At 45.8% G+C, this 18,848-nt stretch overlaps 1 protein-coding gene across 1 annotated transcript in view; it reads left to right on the top strand.

The window, feature by feature from the left end:
* RBM41 (RNA binding motif protein 41) overlaps positions 1 to 18,848 on the top strand; it is a 40,186-nt gene that overhangs the window by 13,913 nt on the left and 7,425 nt on the right. The window contains exons 7-17 of the mRNA XM_075068718.1: positions 299 to 431; positions 4,242 to 4,460; positions 5,359 to 5,505; positions 8,760 to 8,922; positions 9,226 to 9,354; positions 11,488 to 11,607; positions 12,413 to 12,504; positions 14,609 to 14,707; positions 15,532 to 15,660; positions 17,211 to 17,288; positions 17,809 to 17,872. Coding sequence (XP_074924819.1) covers positions 299 to 431; positions 4,242 to 4,460; positions 5,359 to 5,505; positions 8,760 to 8,922; positions 9,226 to 9,354; positions 11,488 to 11,607; positions 12,413 to 12,504; positions 14,609 to 14,707; positions 15,532 to 15,660; positions 17,211 to 17,288; positions 17,809 to 17,872 — 1,373 coding nt within the window. The remainder of the gene's footprint in view (positions 1 to 298; positions 432 to 4,241; positions 4,461 to 5,358; positions 5,506 to 8,759; positions 8,923 to 9,225; positions 9,355 to 11,487; positions 11,608 to 12,412; positions 12,505 to 14,608; positions 14,708 to 15,531; positions 15,661 to 17,210; positions 17,289 to 17,808; positions 17,873 to 18,848) is intronic.

The raw sequence follows: 18,848 nt of genomic DNA, 5'->3' as shown, positions 1-18,848 counted from the left end.
GAATGGATGACAGGGGATGGATTACTTGATGATTACCTGTTCTATTTATTCCCTCTGAAGCACCTGGCATTGGCTGCTGTTGGAGGACAGGATACTGGGCTATATGGACCTTTGATCTGACCTAGTATGGGCTTTCTTGTGTTCTTATGGTACATTCTCTATCAGACATTTCCCTGTATTTGGGAAAAGGAGGGTTCAAGAATGCTTTCATTTCCAAGATCTGAGGAGATGATCTGTGTGTCAGGAATAGTTGAGGACAATGAATATGCCTAACTGGCCATGTTTTTTCCTTTCACAGACAATGCCTCAGATCCAGGTGTGACGGCTAAGCTTCTCTGCATTGATGTTGTGGAGATCAAGGGGGAGCTTTGTTTGACATTCACAGATAATGGTGCTGGAATGACACCTCACAAACTTCACCGTATGCTCAGGTAACAAGCTAAGAATTCTCCCCAGATATGGTTTTGCTACTGTAGATTCAGATCTTGCAAGCAAGTGTTGTCATTGACCCAGGGTTCTGGACTTAAGGAATCCTGATTCAGATGTACACACGGTTCTTCCTGTGGTTTCTCTTCTCTTCCTTTCCCTCACACTGTGCAAAATCCTAAGATTTACCCTCTCACAAACTGATTTTTAACATACAGTGCGTGGTCCAGGGACTCCTGACTTTTTACATTCAGGGCTGTTCCATACACAAGGTCCTCACGTAACAACTGTCCCTGGCTTAGCTGAAGTAATTTGGCGTGAATTAGAAGCCGTAAGCAAGAGCACATACTTCAGTACAGTACATGGGGCAAGGAGTATTTGCTTAAAATAAACAAATGTCTCCTGAAGTTAGTAAATGAAATCAGAAGTCTATGATCTTGTTTCTGAAGACATGTAGTAATGAGTTTCCCATCTTGTCTCCCTTCCCTTCAGAATGTTAAAATGGCTTGTGGTTTTAGAGAACGTGACTTTTCTTTAATCTTTCATTCTGTGGTGTAAGAAGATAGGCTTACCTCATTGTCAGTTTCATGCCTTCTCATTAACAATGGCAGAGAGAGACACGGCCTGACTCTCTACAGTGAGGAATTTCAATTCAATTTTTATTATATATTTAACTTCAAAAAATTAAGATTTGACTTGTTACTTTTTATTCTAAACCACAGAATATCAAATTTGCCTCAGTGTAACATCATCTAAAATATTTTTATCCTTAACACTCAGTAGCATTCTCTAAGAGATGACACCTTATCCTGTCCCCTGCCAAAGGCATAAAGATCAGCTGAATGCTCTTGCAGTTGGTTCCTAGGGTAAAATTCTCAAGAGTTAGCTCTCTTGGTAGAGTCTCTACCCCTCACTCAGGTCTGCTACAGCCTGAGTTCAACAAACTTTAGGGTGTGATGCAAGGTCTGCTGATCTTATTTGCTCTTGTTTTGGTTAGTTTATTCCTCTTGTGCTTTAATTGTATCTGCTGGTAGTAATCATACTAGATGCCATGTGATCATCATCCTTTGCTGAGGGCAGAGAAGGGCATGGCATCTGTATCTTAAACACCAAAAAGATGTCCCTTAGCAGCTATGGCAGTAGGTGCTGTGTACATTGAAGAAGCATGTTAGAACTGGCAGTTAATTTTCCAGGAGTTTATCATAGACTAGAAAATAGTAAAAACTTGCTTCTGCATCTTCGTGTGTCTGCCTCTTGTGTTATGCCTCTGTGCCTGGCAGATGCCCGGGAACATCAGATGTCTACTCCTTTGGGGCCCACCAGTCACACATTCCCATCTTCCTGCTTAGTCTTGGTGCTCATGTCTGTCTTTCCTAGGAGCATCACCAAGCCCCGCCTCCTTTCTCTCCCTAAGCTGCAGTTCCAGTATATCTGTGGGTATTTCTCCTTACTTGGATGCTGCTGCATTACCCTTTGTCCTGTTCTACTATTTCTCCTCTCAGAACAAATGCCATGTAACTTCTGAGGTTTCCATTAGACCTAATAATAATTTTGCTGTTTCCAGCAGGCCGTCTGCAAAGCAGATAGTCACTCGTGGTAGGGCGTGGTTTGGTTGTTCCTCTGCAACAATTTGTAGATAGATAAGAAAAGTAGGGGACAGAGGCAGAGAATCTATCATTTCTTCAAATGCTGTGAACACGAAACCACAGTTCTTCCGAAAAGTCAGAGGGGTTCAGGAAGTGAAAACCAGAAGGCTTAGCCCCTTCCTGCTTTGTGTGGTGAGGGAGGAAAGCAATGGCTTGGTCTCTTATCTCAAGAGAACCTGAAATAACATGAAGTGGCTGTGAAATTGAAGTGGAGGAGGGACAGCAGGCCTCTCTAGCTGTTAAAATTCTAAGACTGAGATCATTTCACATGGGAAGCTCATTGCAAAATCCTTCCCCAGAACTAGAGAGGGACGCTTTCCAAATCTTCTGTAGGACTAATCTAGGGTGAGCTAGAATGAGATGTGACAAAGCCACAAAGTGACCCCCTTTCCTTCCTTCATCACTTCTTCACCCTTCTTGTCATGGTGTGTGGTGGAGGGGAAGGACTGACTGTCTCATGCATCTGCGCCAAGAGGAAAGAATGAAAAGAGAACTGGATGGAGGGGCCCAGAGTTGCTGGCATATAGATACCTGTGTGGAGGACAGGTAGTGAGAGGAGGGAAGGGAATTTTCTGGTTATTTTTCATTATTCTCCCCTCTCTCCCTCCCCAAAGGCAACCACAGTATCAAAGAGCCACCTTTTATTAACTCTCCCGACTGCAGACTATTAAGTGTGGAGTTATAAAAATGGGTGAATTGGACATGCAAAGCTTTAGAGGAGTAATGGAATAGTGCTGTGGGCTTGTGCCAAGATTGAACCTTTAACAAGTACAAGGTTAGTTTTAATAGTTTGGGTCACAGTGGCTGAGTCCTGAAGATGCACTTCTTATCTAAACTGCATTGTTGCAACGTCTTGAAGTTCTTCTTCACATATCATGCTCTACAGGTGCGTTAGGCTGATCACATGGAGGTAGTGTGTAATATAATTGCAGTATCAGTTAGGCATGGTGGTGTTAGTTTGTTGTGACCCATGAACTAAAATGTAGGCAGTAGTGATAAACCCTTCCTTGAAAATCAGGGCAGCAGGCACTGTAGATACCTGAACCAACCTCGATTTATGTATCTGATGGGAGGGAAAGCTGGACTATCTTCAGTCTTGCCAACCCCTACTGAGGATTTTATTCCACTTGAGGAGTAAACATGCTGGTTTGTCTAATGTCTACTGTGCCAGCATAGTCTAGTGCTTAGAGCACAGTGAGACAGGGACACATGGGGTCTAATCCTGATTGTCATTAGCCTAATGTGTGAACTATGACAGATTGTTTCACCTCTCTGTAACTCATTTTCCCCATCTGTAAAAGGAGGATAAGTGCCACATTCCAGAGTTGTGAGGATTAATTAGTGCTAGAAGTCCTTGGGCAGAAGGCACTAAAGACATTCTAATTAATTATAAAACTTACACTCACTGCCACATAGTGCAATAAGAAGCACCACTGTGTAATGGTTAGAGTATAGGACTGGGCATCAGGAGAACAGGATTCTAACTGCAACTCTGCTACTGGGTTATTGTGTGACCTTGGGCAAGTCTCTTAACCTCCCTGAACCTCCATTTGCAACATGCTTTGAGATTTTTGGATGGGAAATGCTGTATTAAGGCAAAGTATTATTCATTTCATAGAATATTAGGGTTGGAAGGGACCTCAGGAGGTCATCTAAGTCCAGTGGATCTCAAACTTTTTTACTGGCAACCCCTTTCACATCGCAAGCCTCTGAGTGTGACCTCCCCTTATAAATTAAACACACTGTTTAATATATTTAACACCATTATAAATGCTGGAAGCAAGTGGAATTTGGGGTAAAGGTTGCCAGCTCATGTACCCCCATGCAATGACCTCGTGACCCCCTGAGGGGTTCCGACCACCAATTTGAGAACCCCTGATCTAGTCCAAGCTGCTGCTCAAAGCAGGACCGATCCCCAGACAGATTTTTGCCTCAGATCCCTAAATGGCCCCCTCAAGGATTGAACACTCAGCCTTGGATTTAACAGGCCAATACTCAAACCACTGAGCTATCCCTCCCCCCACTTTGTGAGCCAGGTGACCACCGTGGAGTTCCACATCTAAAATCACTTTCCATTCCAACTATTCCTCTTCCTGCTCACCTCTGTCTGCTCACCTCTGTCTATCAGACAGCTCTCCACTTGACTGACTGACTGTGTGTGATTTGCAGCTTTGGCTTCACAGACAAGGCAGTGAAGAAGAACCACCCATCCATTGGAGTGTATGGTAATGGTTTCAAATCAGGATCCATGCGTCTGGGAAAGGATGCCGTTGTCTTTACCAAGAATGGAGGTGCACTCAGTGTGGGGCTCCTTTCGCAGACCTATTTGGAATGTGTCCATGCTCAGGCTGTTGTTGTCCCAGTGATACCGTTCAACCAGCAAAACAATATCCTTCCCTGTAAGGCAAGAGTGCCTGTGCAATCTGAACCATCTGGGTGAGGAGTCAGGAGTAGGAGAAGTGTGGTACTGAGGAAGCCCACGGATCGCTGTGTCATGAGGCACCATTGTTGCAATAGTGTCTTCACACAAGGGGATGTATCTGGGTAGCCTTCCAGAGTGTCAGCTGCATGTGCGGTAACATCTGTGGAGGGTGTCAGCCCTGTGGAGTACTAGGGCAGGGGTGGGCAAACTTTTTGGCCTGAGGGCCACATCTGGGTGAGGAAGTTGCATGCAGGGCCATGAATGTAGGGCTGGGGCAGGGAGTTAGAGTGCGAGAGGGAGTGTGGGGTGTAAGAGGGGGCTCAGGGCAGGGGGTTGGGATGCAGCAGGGAGTTCAGGGAAGGGGGAGGGGAGGAGCAGGGGGCTCAGGGCAGGGGGAGGGGATCTAGGAGGGGTGTGGCAGGGGGCTCAGGACAGGGGGTTGGGGTGCAGGAGATGCATCAGGGGGCTCCAACCTGGTGCTGCTTACCTTGAGCAGCTCTGGGGTGGCACTGGCATGCAGCAGGGCTAAGACAGACTCTCTGCCTGCCATGGCCCCGTGCTGCTCCTGGAAGCGGCCAGCACCATGAGCCGGGGGAGGGGAGGAAGGGCTCCTCATGCTGCCCTGTCTTGTGGGTACCTCCCCCGAAGCTCCCATTCCCTGTTCCCAGCCAATGGAGGCTGGGGGGGATGTCTGCAGGGAAGGGCAGTATGCGGAGCCCTCTGCCCCCCCACCCCCGTGGGGGTTATGTCCATGTACCTCCCCTGCCTATGCAGTAGTGCCTGAATTTTTAATGTCTCATTGGTCGTGGGGAGAGGGGAAACCAGGGACCGTCTTGTTCTTTCTTTGACTCTGTGGCTTCTAAAGAAAATGATTGTTACAGAAGACTCTGGGCCTAGCCTTGAGGCCGTCCTGAAACATACACTCTTCAGTACTGAGGAGGAGTTGCTGGCTCAGTTTGATGCCATTCCAGGCAAAAAGGGCACACGGATCCTCATCTGGAACATCCGCAGGTACAGGGAGCCAGGGCACACAAGGAGGGATGAGTGGAAAATGATAGGTTCAGCCCTTTGTAAGGCTGAGGGGAGAAAGAGGTAATAACTCAGTAGCCTAACGATTGAGTACAGTAACTCCTCACTAAACGTTGTTATGTTCCTGAAAAATGCGACTATATGCGAAACAATGTTAAGCTAGTCCAATTTCCCAATAAAAATTAATGTAAATGTGGGGGGATAGGTTCCAGGTAAAAATTTTTTGCCAGAAAAAGACATTATACACATATACAGTATAAGTTTTAAACAATTTTAAACAGTTTAATATTGAACACAGCATTGAATGATTGTGAGTGTGTAGTGGAGTAAGAGTGTGGACTATTTCCCAGGGCATGCCTTGCTGCTAAATGGTGAACTAGCCCTCAACAGTTAATACGCTGTTGTTAATGTAGCCTTATACTCTACAAGGCAGCATGGACTGAGGCAGGAGGGAGGAAACGCAATAGACGCAGGGCAGTAGCTGCAAACACTTCCCTACAAAAACTGAATATGATCATGAGCCCATGCTATCCAGCTGGAGCGCACCAATCCCGCCTCCTGACAGCACATGCACGGCTGTACAGGTGCTGACTTTCCAAAGTGCTGGGGGGGGGTGTGCATGAGTGAGAGAGATGTGCATTGCTCCTTTAAGTGTGCTGACCCCACTTCAAGCAACAGCTTCCAGCAAGCTCCCTCCTTTCTGTCCCTGAGCCCGGTTCCCCTCCTCCCCTTTGTGAAGAGGAGGTACGGGGGGAGGGGCAAGAGCAGGGGGACATCCTGATATCAGGACCCCCCTCCCCCCAGCAAGCAGGAAGTTCCCAGGAGCAGCTCCAAGGCAGAGGGCAGGGCAGGAGCAGCATGGCAGTGGGGGGAGGGACAGCTGACATGCTACTGGGCAGCTGCCGAGCCATATACATTACAGGGAATTTAGGGGAACTGATGGGGGGGCTGCTGGCCCCCCTGGTTCAAATCCCCACAAGGAGGGGCTGCTCTTCCAGCAAATCCTGCAAGTAGTGGACAAAATAGGCAGCTGCCAAATGACTACAAGGGAGCATTGGGCAACTTAAAACGAGCTTGTTCCCTAATAGTCAGCACCATAACAACAAAACAACAACGTTAAGTGAGGAGTTACTGTACCTATACAGGCCCAATTTGCATCAGGGTCAAATACCCAGTTTTATGCAACTTGCTATGTTTGGTTCTTTCAAGTGTAACAGTGGCAGTGTCTACTCTACAAGTTTGCTTCTTGGGTGGATCCGAGTCAGATCTTCTGGCATTTGTGACTAAATATGTTCTGCTGCTGCTCTTCTCTCCTGTTAGCCCTGCAGAGCCACCACAGCTAAGGGCTTGTCTACACTAGCAATTTACATCGTGGCAACTTCCTTGCTCAGGGATATGAAAAAAAAACAAACCCTGAGCGCAGCAAATTTCAGTGCTGTAAAGCACCGGTGTAGACAGTGCCCCAACGCTGGGAGCCATGCCCCTTGTGGAGGTGGGTTTTTTTAGAGTGCTGGGAGAGCTCACTCCCAGCACTGTGCCTCGACCACACGAGGCACGTTAAAGTGATGCCAAGCTGGAAGGGGATGATACCAAGCTGGAAGGGGTTGCAAGTGCTTTGGAGGATAGGATTAAAATTCAAAATTATCTGGACAAACTAGAGAAATGGTCTGAAGTAAATAGGATGAAATTAAATAAGGACAAATGCAAAGTCCTCCACTTAGGAAGAAACAATAAGTTGCACACATACAAAATGGGAAATGACTGCCTAGGAAGGAGTACTGCAGAAAGGGATCTTGGGTTCATAGGGGATCACAAGCTAAATATGAGTCAACAGTGCAATGCTGTTTCAAAAAAAAGCAAACATCATTCTGGGATGTATTAGCAGGAGTGTTGTAAGCAAGACATGAGAAGTAATTCTTATACTCTACTCTGTGCTGATTAGGCCTCAGCTGGAGTATTATGTCCAGTTCTGGGCACCACATTTCAGGAAAGATGTGGACAAATTGGAGAAAGTCTAGAGAAGAGCAACAAAAATGATGAAAGGTTTAGAAAACATGACCTATGAGGGAAGGTTGAAAAAATTCGGTTTGTTTAGTCTGGAGAAGAGAAAACTAAGAGAGAACATAACAGTTTTCAAGTACATAAAAGGTTGTTACAAGGAGGAGGGAGAAGAATTGTTCTTCTTAACTTCTGAAGATAGGACAAGAAGCAATGGGCTTAAATTGCAGCAAGGGTGGTTTAGGTTGGACATCAGGAAAAACTTCCTAACTGTCAGAGGGCATAAGCACTGGAATAATTTGCCTAAGGAGATTGTGATGTCTCCATCATTGGGGATTTTTAAGAGCAGGTTAGACAAACACCTGTCACGGATGGTTTAGATCAGGGGTCGGCAACCTTTCAGAAGTAGTGTGCTGAGTCTTCATTTATTCACTCTAATTTAAGGTTTCGCGTGCCAGTAATACATTTTAACATTTTTAGAAGGTCTCTTTCTATAAGTCTATAATATATAACTAAACTATTGTTGTATGTAAAGTAAATAAGGGTTTTAAAATATTTAAGAAGCTTCATTTAAAATTAAATTAAAATGCAGAGCCTCACCCCCCGGATCGGTGGCCAGGACCCGGGCAGTGTGAGTACCACTGAAAATGAGCTCACGTACTGCCTTCGGCACACATGCCATTGGTTGCCTACCCCTGGTCTAGATAATACTTAGTCCTGCCTTGAATTGCAGGGGACTGGACTAGATGACTTCTCAAGGTCCCTTCCAGTTCTGTGATTCTATGATTCGGGGAAGGGGCATGGTGGGGCTAGGCCAGCCCCCCACGGGGCGGTGGGGAGGGAGCACCACACAGCCCAGCTCCATTCCCCAGCTCTGCTCTGGCCCGGCCACCGGCTCCTGACCACTCCCAGCCCCACCCCCAGCTTTGGCCCTCGGCTGGGGCTCTGCTCCCAGCCCTGCCCCTGGCTCCGTTCCTGGCCCACTCCGCCCCCCAGCTGCGGCCCAGCCTTTTCTCCCTTACCCCTGTCCGCGTTCTCTCCCCTCCTTAGGAGCCACAGCCCTGCTCCCGGCCCTGGCCAGCAGGAGACGGGGTGTGGATACGGTTGGGGGAGGGGTGCCACAACCCTGAAAAGTTTGGGGACCACTGCTTTATAGCTTAACTGCTATAAAGTTGTTCTATTGCTGATACAGAATGGCTGGATAGGATATCCTGATTTTTGTTTATCATGTTTTTCAGAAATAAAGATGGGAAGCCTGAATTGGACTTTGATACAGACCAGTATGACATTCGGATATCAGACTTCAGCTTGGAGGAATCAGAGAATGCTGGGAGGAAGGTTCCTTCTCGCCTTGAGAAGGTGCAAGAGTCCTCTGCACCAGAAACCGAGTACTCCTTACGGGTGAGTTAGGGATGCTGGAGTTACACCAAAGAACTAGATTGGTCCTTGCCCTGTGTCTGTCCTAGGTAAACAGTGTGAGCTAAGAGTCTGTGCTGATGTCAGACATGCCAGGGTCTCTCAGTGTAGCACTTCCGATGGAATTAAAAGCTGTGGAATCCAAGCTGGGTTTGCCTGGAAAGGACTCAGCTACTTGGCTATATGGGACTGATTGTGTTGTCAAATGACTTCACTTTTTTCCCTAAAGGTCTCCAGTGAAGTCTGTGTCCATAATACCTTTTTTCTTGCCCTGTCTCCTGCTCCCAGGCATACTGCAGTATCTTGTACCTGAAGCCCCGCATGCAGATTATTCTGCGACAGAAGAAAGTGAAGACTCAGCTGATCTCCAAGAGCTTGGCTAATATTGAATATGATATATACAGACCTACCTTCACAGTATCCTTATAGCTGTCTCTAACCTTTCCTGCCTCCTGGTGACTTCTTTGCATCTAGGATAGCACACAATGAGGATCACTTGTTTCCCAATTGAAATTAACTCCTCCTTTGTACTCAAAGCTGGATTGGGTGGCCTGGAGCAGCAAGGTAGAGAAGCCGAGGTTTGAAGTGAACTTGGAGACTGACTTTTCTTCTCCTGCCCTCCCTTTACCCCCATAGAGGCTATATCCCAACCTGAATAGTTCAAGAGAGAGCCTTGAAAACTGTTTGTTGGAAAAGGCAAGGGTGTTTCAACTTACTGGATGGAAGCTCTTGCATGTTTCAAGTCTGAGTGAGGTTCAGATGTGCAGAAGGAATCTTCATGCTTAGTGGTCGTGGCAACTGAATACCAATACCAAGCTTATCTGATGTTATCAGCACAAACCTGTTTAAACTCGTTTAAAACTATAAACATCTTTAAAAATGTATAGGGAAGAATCCTCAGTATAAACCAAGGCCTGATTTCTATGTACAAGAGCAGAACTGGTGTATGATAAAAGGGAAACCTTGCTCCATGCTCCCCTCTTTAACCCATTTATCAGCATTCAGTTGCTAGCTTTATTTTTCCTGACTGAATGGAAAGCTTGAGATCTGTGTTCATTTCATTCTTTTTTTTGCCTGTTAGCTGTATGAACACACGATTTTTCTTTACCGTTTGTGTGCGTTCTGAGAACGTACTGACTGAAGAAGAGAGCCATGATTCCAAGTCAAGGCAAAGCACAAAGGGAGCTGTGCTTACCTAGATGTCTATTAAAATATCCCTGAAACAGAATGTGGCTTACATTTAATATTAAATAAATTACATTTTGTAAAAATCTACCCTCCCGCTAAACACACTTAAAAAGTGGTTCTGCTCTGAAAAGTGACTCTGTAAAATGGTATCCTGGGATTCCACCTGTCTCAGTTTCCACTTCAAATGTGAAAAGAGTAAAAAGATGGAGTTATTTTTAACTTCCAGCCCTGCATACTCAGCCAGGGATCAGAGACTTAGCATGGGTCCTTTCCTGTTTGTGCGTCCTGTTCACTGTTAAAGATTTTACAGATTTAGATCCTTCCTTTGGTGACACTTGAGCATAGGTATGCCTAAGTGGAGTTTAGTAAGCGATGACAATGAATAAGAAGGAATGGACTTTGGCTTGTTCTCTCACAACTTTGTTGGTTCTGCAGAGCCAACATGTGTAAAATGTAATATATCCCTGACACTGAGGAATAAAAGTTGTTAGAATACACTTAAGGTAACCCCAGAAGGTGACACACAATGAAAATATACCATCTTCACACATATTCCCGTAATGTTGGATCCCTCTTAAAGGGATAGGTCAACCAGAAGGATACTTCTGGCATAACAAGATCGTTCTTTATAAATAGCTTCTATTTTTTAAACCTAGTAACAGAATTTCTTCTCCAGAACTGAAACCAAGTGAAGTGGGTGTCTGCTGAATTTCCTCTACCTTTGTGGGCCTTGATATCTTCATTTTATTATTTCTTGAGGTTTCTTTGGTCTTGTTTACAAAGCCAAAACAACCAAATTTAATCACATTTTTAGTCATTTGCTGGCCCGTCTGGGTTATAACTCAGTTTGATCGTGGTTCTTTGGTCAGAGCTTGACTGCTTTATAACCAGCTTAAAATTAATATTGTAGCCTTTTTAGAGACCTAGAGTAAAACATGTTATTTTAACCTATCTATAACAGTTTTGTTCTGTCCAGACTGGTTGTGTTAAACTGTTGGAACTCAGAGGGGCTGCAGTTATGCTTATCCACCATTTTTGGCTGTGTATACCAGAGCTTCCTCATTCTACAAAGGCCAATGCTCAGCTCTGCTCTCCTGCTAAAGAGGCAAAGGTGTTGCTCTAGTCTAAACAGCACAACATCTGCATCACACAACCTACATCATGAGGCTGATACATTGAAAACTTGTGGGATTTACCACCTTTTGGAGACACTTCGCTGTCTGCTATTCTCCATCAGTGGCCCCTTCTCCACCCCCACCCCCTCACCACACACACACAATGGTCTTCCCACAAAACGCCATTCATTTCTTTCTTCCTCCTTGGAGCTTGCTGTTTTTTCTCCTTTGACAAGTTTTCTCTCAGAACAAGAGGGTGAAGATTACCTTTGGGTTCAATTGCAAGAACAATAGCCACTTTGGGATCATGATGTACCACAACAACCGACTCATCAAGTCCTACGAGAAAGTGGGCTGCCAAATGAAGGCAAGTGATCAGTGCTTCCCCTCTGCTCTCAGGAATAGGAGAGAAGAGAGGAACATGGCTTCATCAAAGATAGGCCCTGTCCTTAGATCCTACTCTGGTCCCATGGGCCTCCAGGATCTCACCAGCTTAGCGCAGGAGTTTTTGAACCTGGTAACTGGACTGTCAGTCCCCATCAACCATTTACTATATATATATCCATATTGTACACTTGTCTAGAAGCTGAGATCCAAGTGTGTCCTCTGAGATTATTTATTGCTGCTTTAAGGGGCAGATGCTGATGATGAACTCAAGTCTTGAAACCCATCCTCTTTGTTCAGCCAGACTGCTCCCTTCTCTTGAGTGGTGTACTCATTACAGAATCACGTGTGCAGTGGTGGGGCAGCGTAGCTGTGCCAGCAAGCTGGCTGTCATTCCTTTGCTTCTAGGGGTCATCTTAGATATAGATACATTGGTGGCTTTCAGAGTAAGGAAGCTAGATGATATTCCAGGTTTATACCCTATGGATTTGTGCTTATGCCTTTCCTTGTCCCCACTGTCTAAAGGGGATCTGCCAGCTGGAGACTGAAATCAGGCCCTTGGAGATTGCCAAGCGTTCATATCTGATACATGTTGCTGCTGTACATGTAACCCGTCTGCATGTGCCCATCAACTCCTGTATCAGGGAGGGGATGTATGGTAACTTGAATCTTGTTCCCAGGATTCCAGGGGTATAGGAATTGTTCTCCTGAAGGTGCTACCTCCTTTTCTGTAACCAGTATGGCTGAAATGATTGGTTTTCTTCCTTCTTTTTTGACCATTGGTGTAGGGGGATGGCATGGGCGTGATTGGGGTGATTGAGTGCAACTTCTTGAAACCAGCACACAACAAACAGGACTTTGAAGAAAGCAAGGAATACCGGTAAGGGAGGCCTGCCACTGGGGATACTGCTGTGCATGGGCTTTATGTATGAAGTAGCTCCATGTTTGCCTATCTTCCTTCTGACACCCCTACCAGAAAATGTCTACCATGTTTCTGCGCAGTCTAGAGAGACCTTGCTTCCTTGGGTTGAGAGAGGGAGTAGTCTCCATATTCATCTAGCGCTGTTTTTCATGCATGTCTCCACCCATGAACCCTAAACCCTGCCCCAGAGATTTATCTGAAATAGAACAGTGTGCTTTCATTACTAAAGCAGTGTTTCCCAGGCTTTCAGAAACTGAGCCCCACAGCTGGAAAATTAAACCAGTCATGTCAGCAGGGCAGAATGAGAGAAACTGGCATTGGCCCTGTTCCATGTCCCCCCCACCTTCCAGCTACTCAGTTGGACATACCACTGCCTTTGGGGAAATGCTGCGCTATAGAGATGAACAAATGAGTGTAAGCATCAATTTAGAATGGGCAGATGGGGAGGGAAGGGGGGTCAGAGCAGATCCTGCTGTTTGTCTTTGCTTTGCAGATAGTCAGCTGCTCTTAAATTAGTGCAAATAGCTACCAGAGCTTTGGGCTGCTGTGCTGAGGTTAGGGGCCCCCTTGTCTCAGCAGGAAGTGAGAGGTGAGATGTTTGTGAACGCCTCTGTGGTCTGTCACCTTCATGACCCCCTCCCCCACCAAGCTGCTAGGTTATTGACTTGACCAGAACGTACATCCTTCTGAGGTGCACGGGTTTCATGCTGCTGTTCAATGGGGGCTTTTGCTGTCTGTCTTGACACCAGGAAGCCTGTTTTATCAGTGGAAAGGGTATATTATGGATGCAATTAATCCTTGAATGCAGGAGCTGCCTAAAGTTAAGGGAGACTAGGCGTCCCCAAATCTTGCTCCCTCTAGCAGGCTGGTCTGTAGAACAAGACAGACAGTAATTTGGGGTGAGATTTGGCTAGGCCTTGCTTTGTGTTCCAATCTGAACATGGCTATCTAGAATTTGGATTTTCTTTTTTCATAACTGTGTCAGATGTCTCTGCATTGTAAGGTATCCTCTGTTGAGTGTGATGAGACATTTTCTGTTGGGATGTGTAGGAGATAGCGAGACTGTCCCAAAAAGTACTTAAAGACCTTATTCTGACATACCGGCCTCATCCGAATGCAAAGGGTAGAAATCCAGTTTTCCTAGTAGGAGAAGAAAACCCTATGTCTGCTCCACCCTCTCTGCCTGTGCACAGTACCCGTGCTTAGGCTTGTATCTAATTTGTTTTAAGTTAATTAATGCTGGCCTTAAGCCCAGTGATTACTTGAATCATATATAGCAGCCAGTGGCTGGATAAGACATGAGCCTGATGGCTTCTCTTTGGAGGATGTAGGGGAATTGCCCAAAGGTTTCAGGCAGGGCTACCCAGGACTAGTTAGCTGCCTGGGTTTGGTCTTAGCCTCTAAGGCTTCTGTCTTCCTTGATAAAAATTATTTGTTTATACTGTAGCCGAATTTTGGGGCCAAAGATGAGATACCTTAGCTTCTGTGCACAGCCTGACCTTGAGCCCTAAAGGATGCAGAAATTATAGGATGAAGTTCTCTAGCCTGTGTTGTACAGGAGGCCAGACTAGGTGATCTTAATGGTCCCTTCTGGCTTTAAACTCTGTGAAAACTGGGGTGCTTGTACCCCTGGTTTGGAAAGAAAATGACCCTGACTCTGAACAAAAAGGCAATCCTGCTCCAATGAGAGGCTCTAAGAGCATTTTGGGCAGCAGAGAGTAAGACCCCAGAGATCTTGAGCATCAGGAGCCCTGTGTGTACTGGTAACATAGAGTGGTATTGGCAGACTTCTGAAGCTGTGGGATGGGTGATACATCAGGGTTATTTCTGGTATAAATCTAGATGAATGTTCCAAAACCCAAGCTGTTCCTGCAGTGGCACATCTGAATGCCTTCTCCATCCCCACCACTATCATATCTGAGCAGTTGTGATTACTGAAGTGAAAGGCAGAGACAGGCAGTAAAGGAGGTTTGCTTCTTAACTGGGTTGTGTTACTTGTGCTACCTGTTGTGACTTTCGGTGGAATTTGCCTGATTTTTCACTGCTCTTGCCTTCCCTCTAGACGGACAATTACTGCACTGGGACAGAAACTCAACACTTATTGGAAGGCGAAGGTGGCACAGATGAACTTAGGTAGTTCCAGTGGTGCCAATGTGCCAGCGTGAGTTCGAATGTGATTTTGGTCTAATTTTAGTGCAGCATTAAAAGCACTGGGCCTTTCATCTGCAGAGAACGGGTGGAGTGTTGTGGAAGGGCAGAGAGGATGGAGGGTTGATTAGTATCCCTTCACATTGGGAGATCTAGCTGCAAAGGCTGCTAGTGTAATAAGTTTTTAGTGATATCAGCTTAGTCCACTGGCTAATGTTGGGGGTGAGCAGGACATGTAATGATAGGGTGTTCCAGGTGAGAATGGAGAGGCATTGGCAGATGTACGGAGGGCACTATGACTAGGATAATGTGGTATTCCAGGCTGGGACGTGCAATGCCTTGGCTGAGCTACTTGTCCGGATTAGGTGCTAATACAATCGAACCTTCACTTTCATAGCTCTGATGTGAACACCACAATAGTGAGGTGAGCAATCTATTCTGAGGGAGCTATGTGCAGCTGACGGAGCATGGCGAGATGTGGGGTTGAGGCGATGGGGAATGGGTATGGTGCTGATGGCTATCGCTCCTCTGCAAGGCCAAGTTGCACTTTTATGTCCACAGGGAATCTGTTGCTGGTGATGGGGAAGGAGCGTCTGTGGGAGCTGCTCATGTTACACAGGCACTACCTGCAGAGTGAATGGTAACATCTGAGAATGGAGGGTTATTAAAAACAAAACTAAATAGGGACATGCACTGCCAGAAACTGTAGACCAGGCTAGCCAGCCACACAGTTGCAGCGCTGGATGCAGTGTTCTTAGTACTCAAGGGATTAAGTATAGGGCAGAGGTAGTTCTTTGCTTTGTATTCTGGACATTTAGTCCATGTATCTCTTTCCAGAGGGAGACCAGACCAGACTTGGGTGCAGTGTGAGGAGTGTTTGAAATGGAGGAAGCTCCCTGACAAGGTTGATCCTGCATCATTACCTGAGAAGTGGTTCTGTCATCTCCATCCCCACCCCAAGTACAAGTAAGAAGCTCACCTATCTCAGTCCTTGTCTGAGCTTTCTACCCTGCTGCCTCTCACTCTTAATGCAAACACTCACTGTCTCAATTTTTGCTGACCCCTGCTTCCCTTCCCATGTACATGTACATCTGCATAGACCTTGAAATATAGAAGCTTACCTAGCCAGCCCTTATTATCGCCACTCTGAAAATATAGGTATGGAACAAAAGTCCCACTTGAAATACGGGTCCCCACATGGGAGGAGGTTAATAGAAGGTGGCTGTTTAATATGTTAACTGGTGATCTGGAAAAGGAGGTGTCAGATTACAGATGACACAATTTTCAGTCCAGATGAGTGGATTGGGGGGAACTTCAGCTAGATCTACTTAAACTGAGTCGTTGGGGAGCAAGATAAACAAGTGCAAAGCAATTCATGTTAGAAGGAACAATTAAGGTTGCTCATACGTACAGATGGTTTCTAAATTAACTGTTACCTCTCAGGAGAAAGACCTAAGATCATTATGAACAGTTGAGTGAAAACATCTGCTCAATGTGCCATAGTTGTGGTTTAAAAAAGAAAAAAAAAACCCACCAAGGTGTTACTAGGAAGGTAGAGTACTTTAAAAAGAGAGAGAGAATAATACTGAGACTATTCTAATGCTTTTATATAAATCACTGGTAAACCCAAACCTGGAATTCTGTGCCTACTCATGGTCACCCTATCTCACAAAGAAGAAGTTCAATGAAAATTATTAGAACCATGGAAAGACTTCCATAGGAAGAGAGATCAAAAGGATTAGGACCGACTAGTTTAGACATAGGATGTACTGTATGTATACACAATAATGAATGGCTTAGAGGTGGTCAGTCGGGAACTCCTCTTTGCCCTAATATATAAGGACCAGGGAATATTCAGTCAAATTTAAAAGTGACACGGGAACTCAGTGTTTACGCAGCACATTAGCCACAAGGTAAAATGGAGGCCAGGAATTTAGTAACATTAAATATTTTTTATACAATTCATATCGACGATTGCATTTTTTTTACACTAGTGTATAAGGGATGTAAACTCTCCTGCTTCAGGTTGTAAGCAACCACTAACTGTCTGGGATTAGAAGTTACTTTTCCCTATAGGCATATTACAGTCTAATTGTTCATTATGGGGGTCTTATGCTTTCCCCTGAGACATCTGGTATTGGCCACTGTGGGAGGCAGGGATTGCCACGCTTCTTCTCCATAGTAACTCATAATTTGAGAGGAAATGACACACATGCAACAATACTTGGCACCGTAAACTCAGATCTTAAAAGCTTCGCTTTCTGCCTCATCTGTATAGTTTTAGGAGGTAAGTAGCTTGTTTTCCCCTAAATATTTTACATTTTGTTGTTTCCAGGCTGCTCCCATAGCTCTCTTTATCTGAAATAGATGCAAAGTTTATAAGGAAAGATAAAGTACTGAAGAGTCTGAGAGAGCAGCTGGAGACGTACACAAAGATCCTAAAGATTTGGGGAATTCGTAGGCGACAATCAAACTGTACTCTCATGCTCAAGCATGACGGACTGATCTCATTGCAGAAGCTGCTCAGCACCTGAAGAGCAGGAGCCCAGCGATGAGGAGATGAGCCCTAGCTATGACCGAAAATTCAGGAAACAGTTAAGTATATGCTGACTCCATCCTGCAGATGGACTAGCAACAGCAAGGGAGTCAGTAAACCAGTTTTGTTTTCCCTCCCCAGTCCTGCTGCTGCTTCTGCCCATTCAACCCAACCTGGGAGGGGGAGAAGGAAACAGCAGTACCTCTGCATAGCAGCTCAAGGTGCAGGTGACATGTCCCAGTTTTCTCACAGGAGGTGCACATGTCAGTGGTTCCTGGGTCAACAGGATGTCAGTGATGTCCCCTATGTTTCTCTTACCCACTTTCTAGGATCTCTATCTCTGAAACTAGACTTTGGTAGTTAATCCAAACTGCCTGCTCACTGGAGTCACAGAGGTGATGCCATGATAGTGTTCTTGCACTGTAGTAGTAAACTCTTCTCATGCTGAGGTATCTTAATGTCCTACGTCTTGCCCGTGCCACCTCCCAACTGTTTCTCCTGGCAGAGAGAAACTTTAGATCCTGGTTGAGCCTTACAGAGAATAGAAACTGAATGCCTTCTTCCTTCCCATCACTTAGAGAGCAGACCACAGAAAGAAAGAGGAGGGGGTCGTCGTCATCTTTGGAGAACTTGGAACACCAGGTGAGAGAAAGGAAATGACTGGAGAAGGCTTTGTCATGGTCTGGAGAGTGGGGAGCCCTGCTCTGTGCTGTTGGGGATGGCAAAGTCTCTGCCTTGCCCCGGTCTTTCTTATTTCTGTCTTCTGCTGAGAGAGGAGCTGACATGAGGATCACGGTGTATTGGCTGGAACAAGAAAACCCTGTATGCACAGCTTGGACATGCAAACACCAGAGCAATATTAACACCATACTTATTAACAGTGTGACAGTGCTTAGGAGCTCCAGCTCACATGCCATTCTTTCTCCAAAGCCCTGTCTTAATCAAGGGGCTTGATCTTGCCCTCTCTCAACACAGAAGAGGGGTCAGTGAGGTCCCCCTTCCCGTCCTGCAGTCGCAGTGTTTCTCTCAGGCCCTTTCCCACTTTCAGGTTATCTGGTTATATAAAGACTGATGTTTTGAATTTTCAGGAGCACTGTCTTTCGGACACGGCTGCCCAGGATGGGTTCTCCGGGCAGCTCTGGACACTGCAGCGTGCGATCAGGTTGGCCGTCCTTTAGGGACAATTCCCTCCCAGCAATCATCATGGTATTAAAACATCTTCCCACTCCCATTCCAACCCCAGCCTAATCTTGTTGCATGTCCTCTTCCCAAAGATACCCTCATGTCGCATGCTAGACTAGTCTTTCCCTGATCCATTGGGAAGGACAAACCTGGTGAGGACAGGAGGACTTCTCACTCACACCTTCTTTCCTCCCCATAAGCCACCTCCCAATAAGCCATGCATACCGTGAAGCACGTAAGTAGATGAGACTTTGATCACTGTTGCAGAGTATTTGATTTGGTTTGAGACTAGGAGGTTCTCTGAGGTGTTACTCTGTCCTCACTCATGTTTGTCGTGTCTTCCCACAGTAGTGGCATCAATTCCTCCTCTCTTCCCTTAGTCATTAATGTTTCTTTTGTGACATGGTCATCCCACAATATCCCCAGGTGCATGCCT

The sequence above is a fragment of the Chelonoidis abingdonii genome, chromosome 8 (assembly GCF_003597395.2).
Source record: "Chelonoidis abingdonii isolate Lonesome George chromosome 8, CheloAbing_2.0, whole genome shotgun sequence".
NCBI classification, from domain to species: domain Eukaryota; kingdom Metazoa; phylum Chordata; order Testudines; family Testudinidae; genus Chelonoidis; species Chelonoidis abingdonii.
This window is presented reverse-complemented; position numbering and strand designations above follow the sequence as displayed.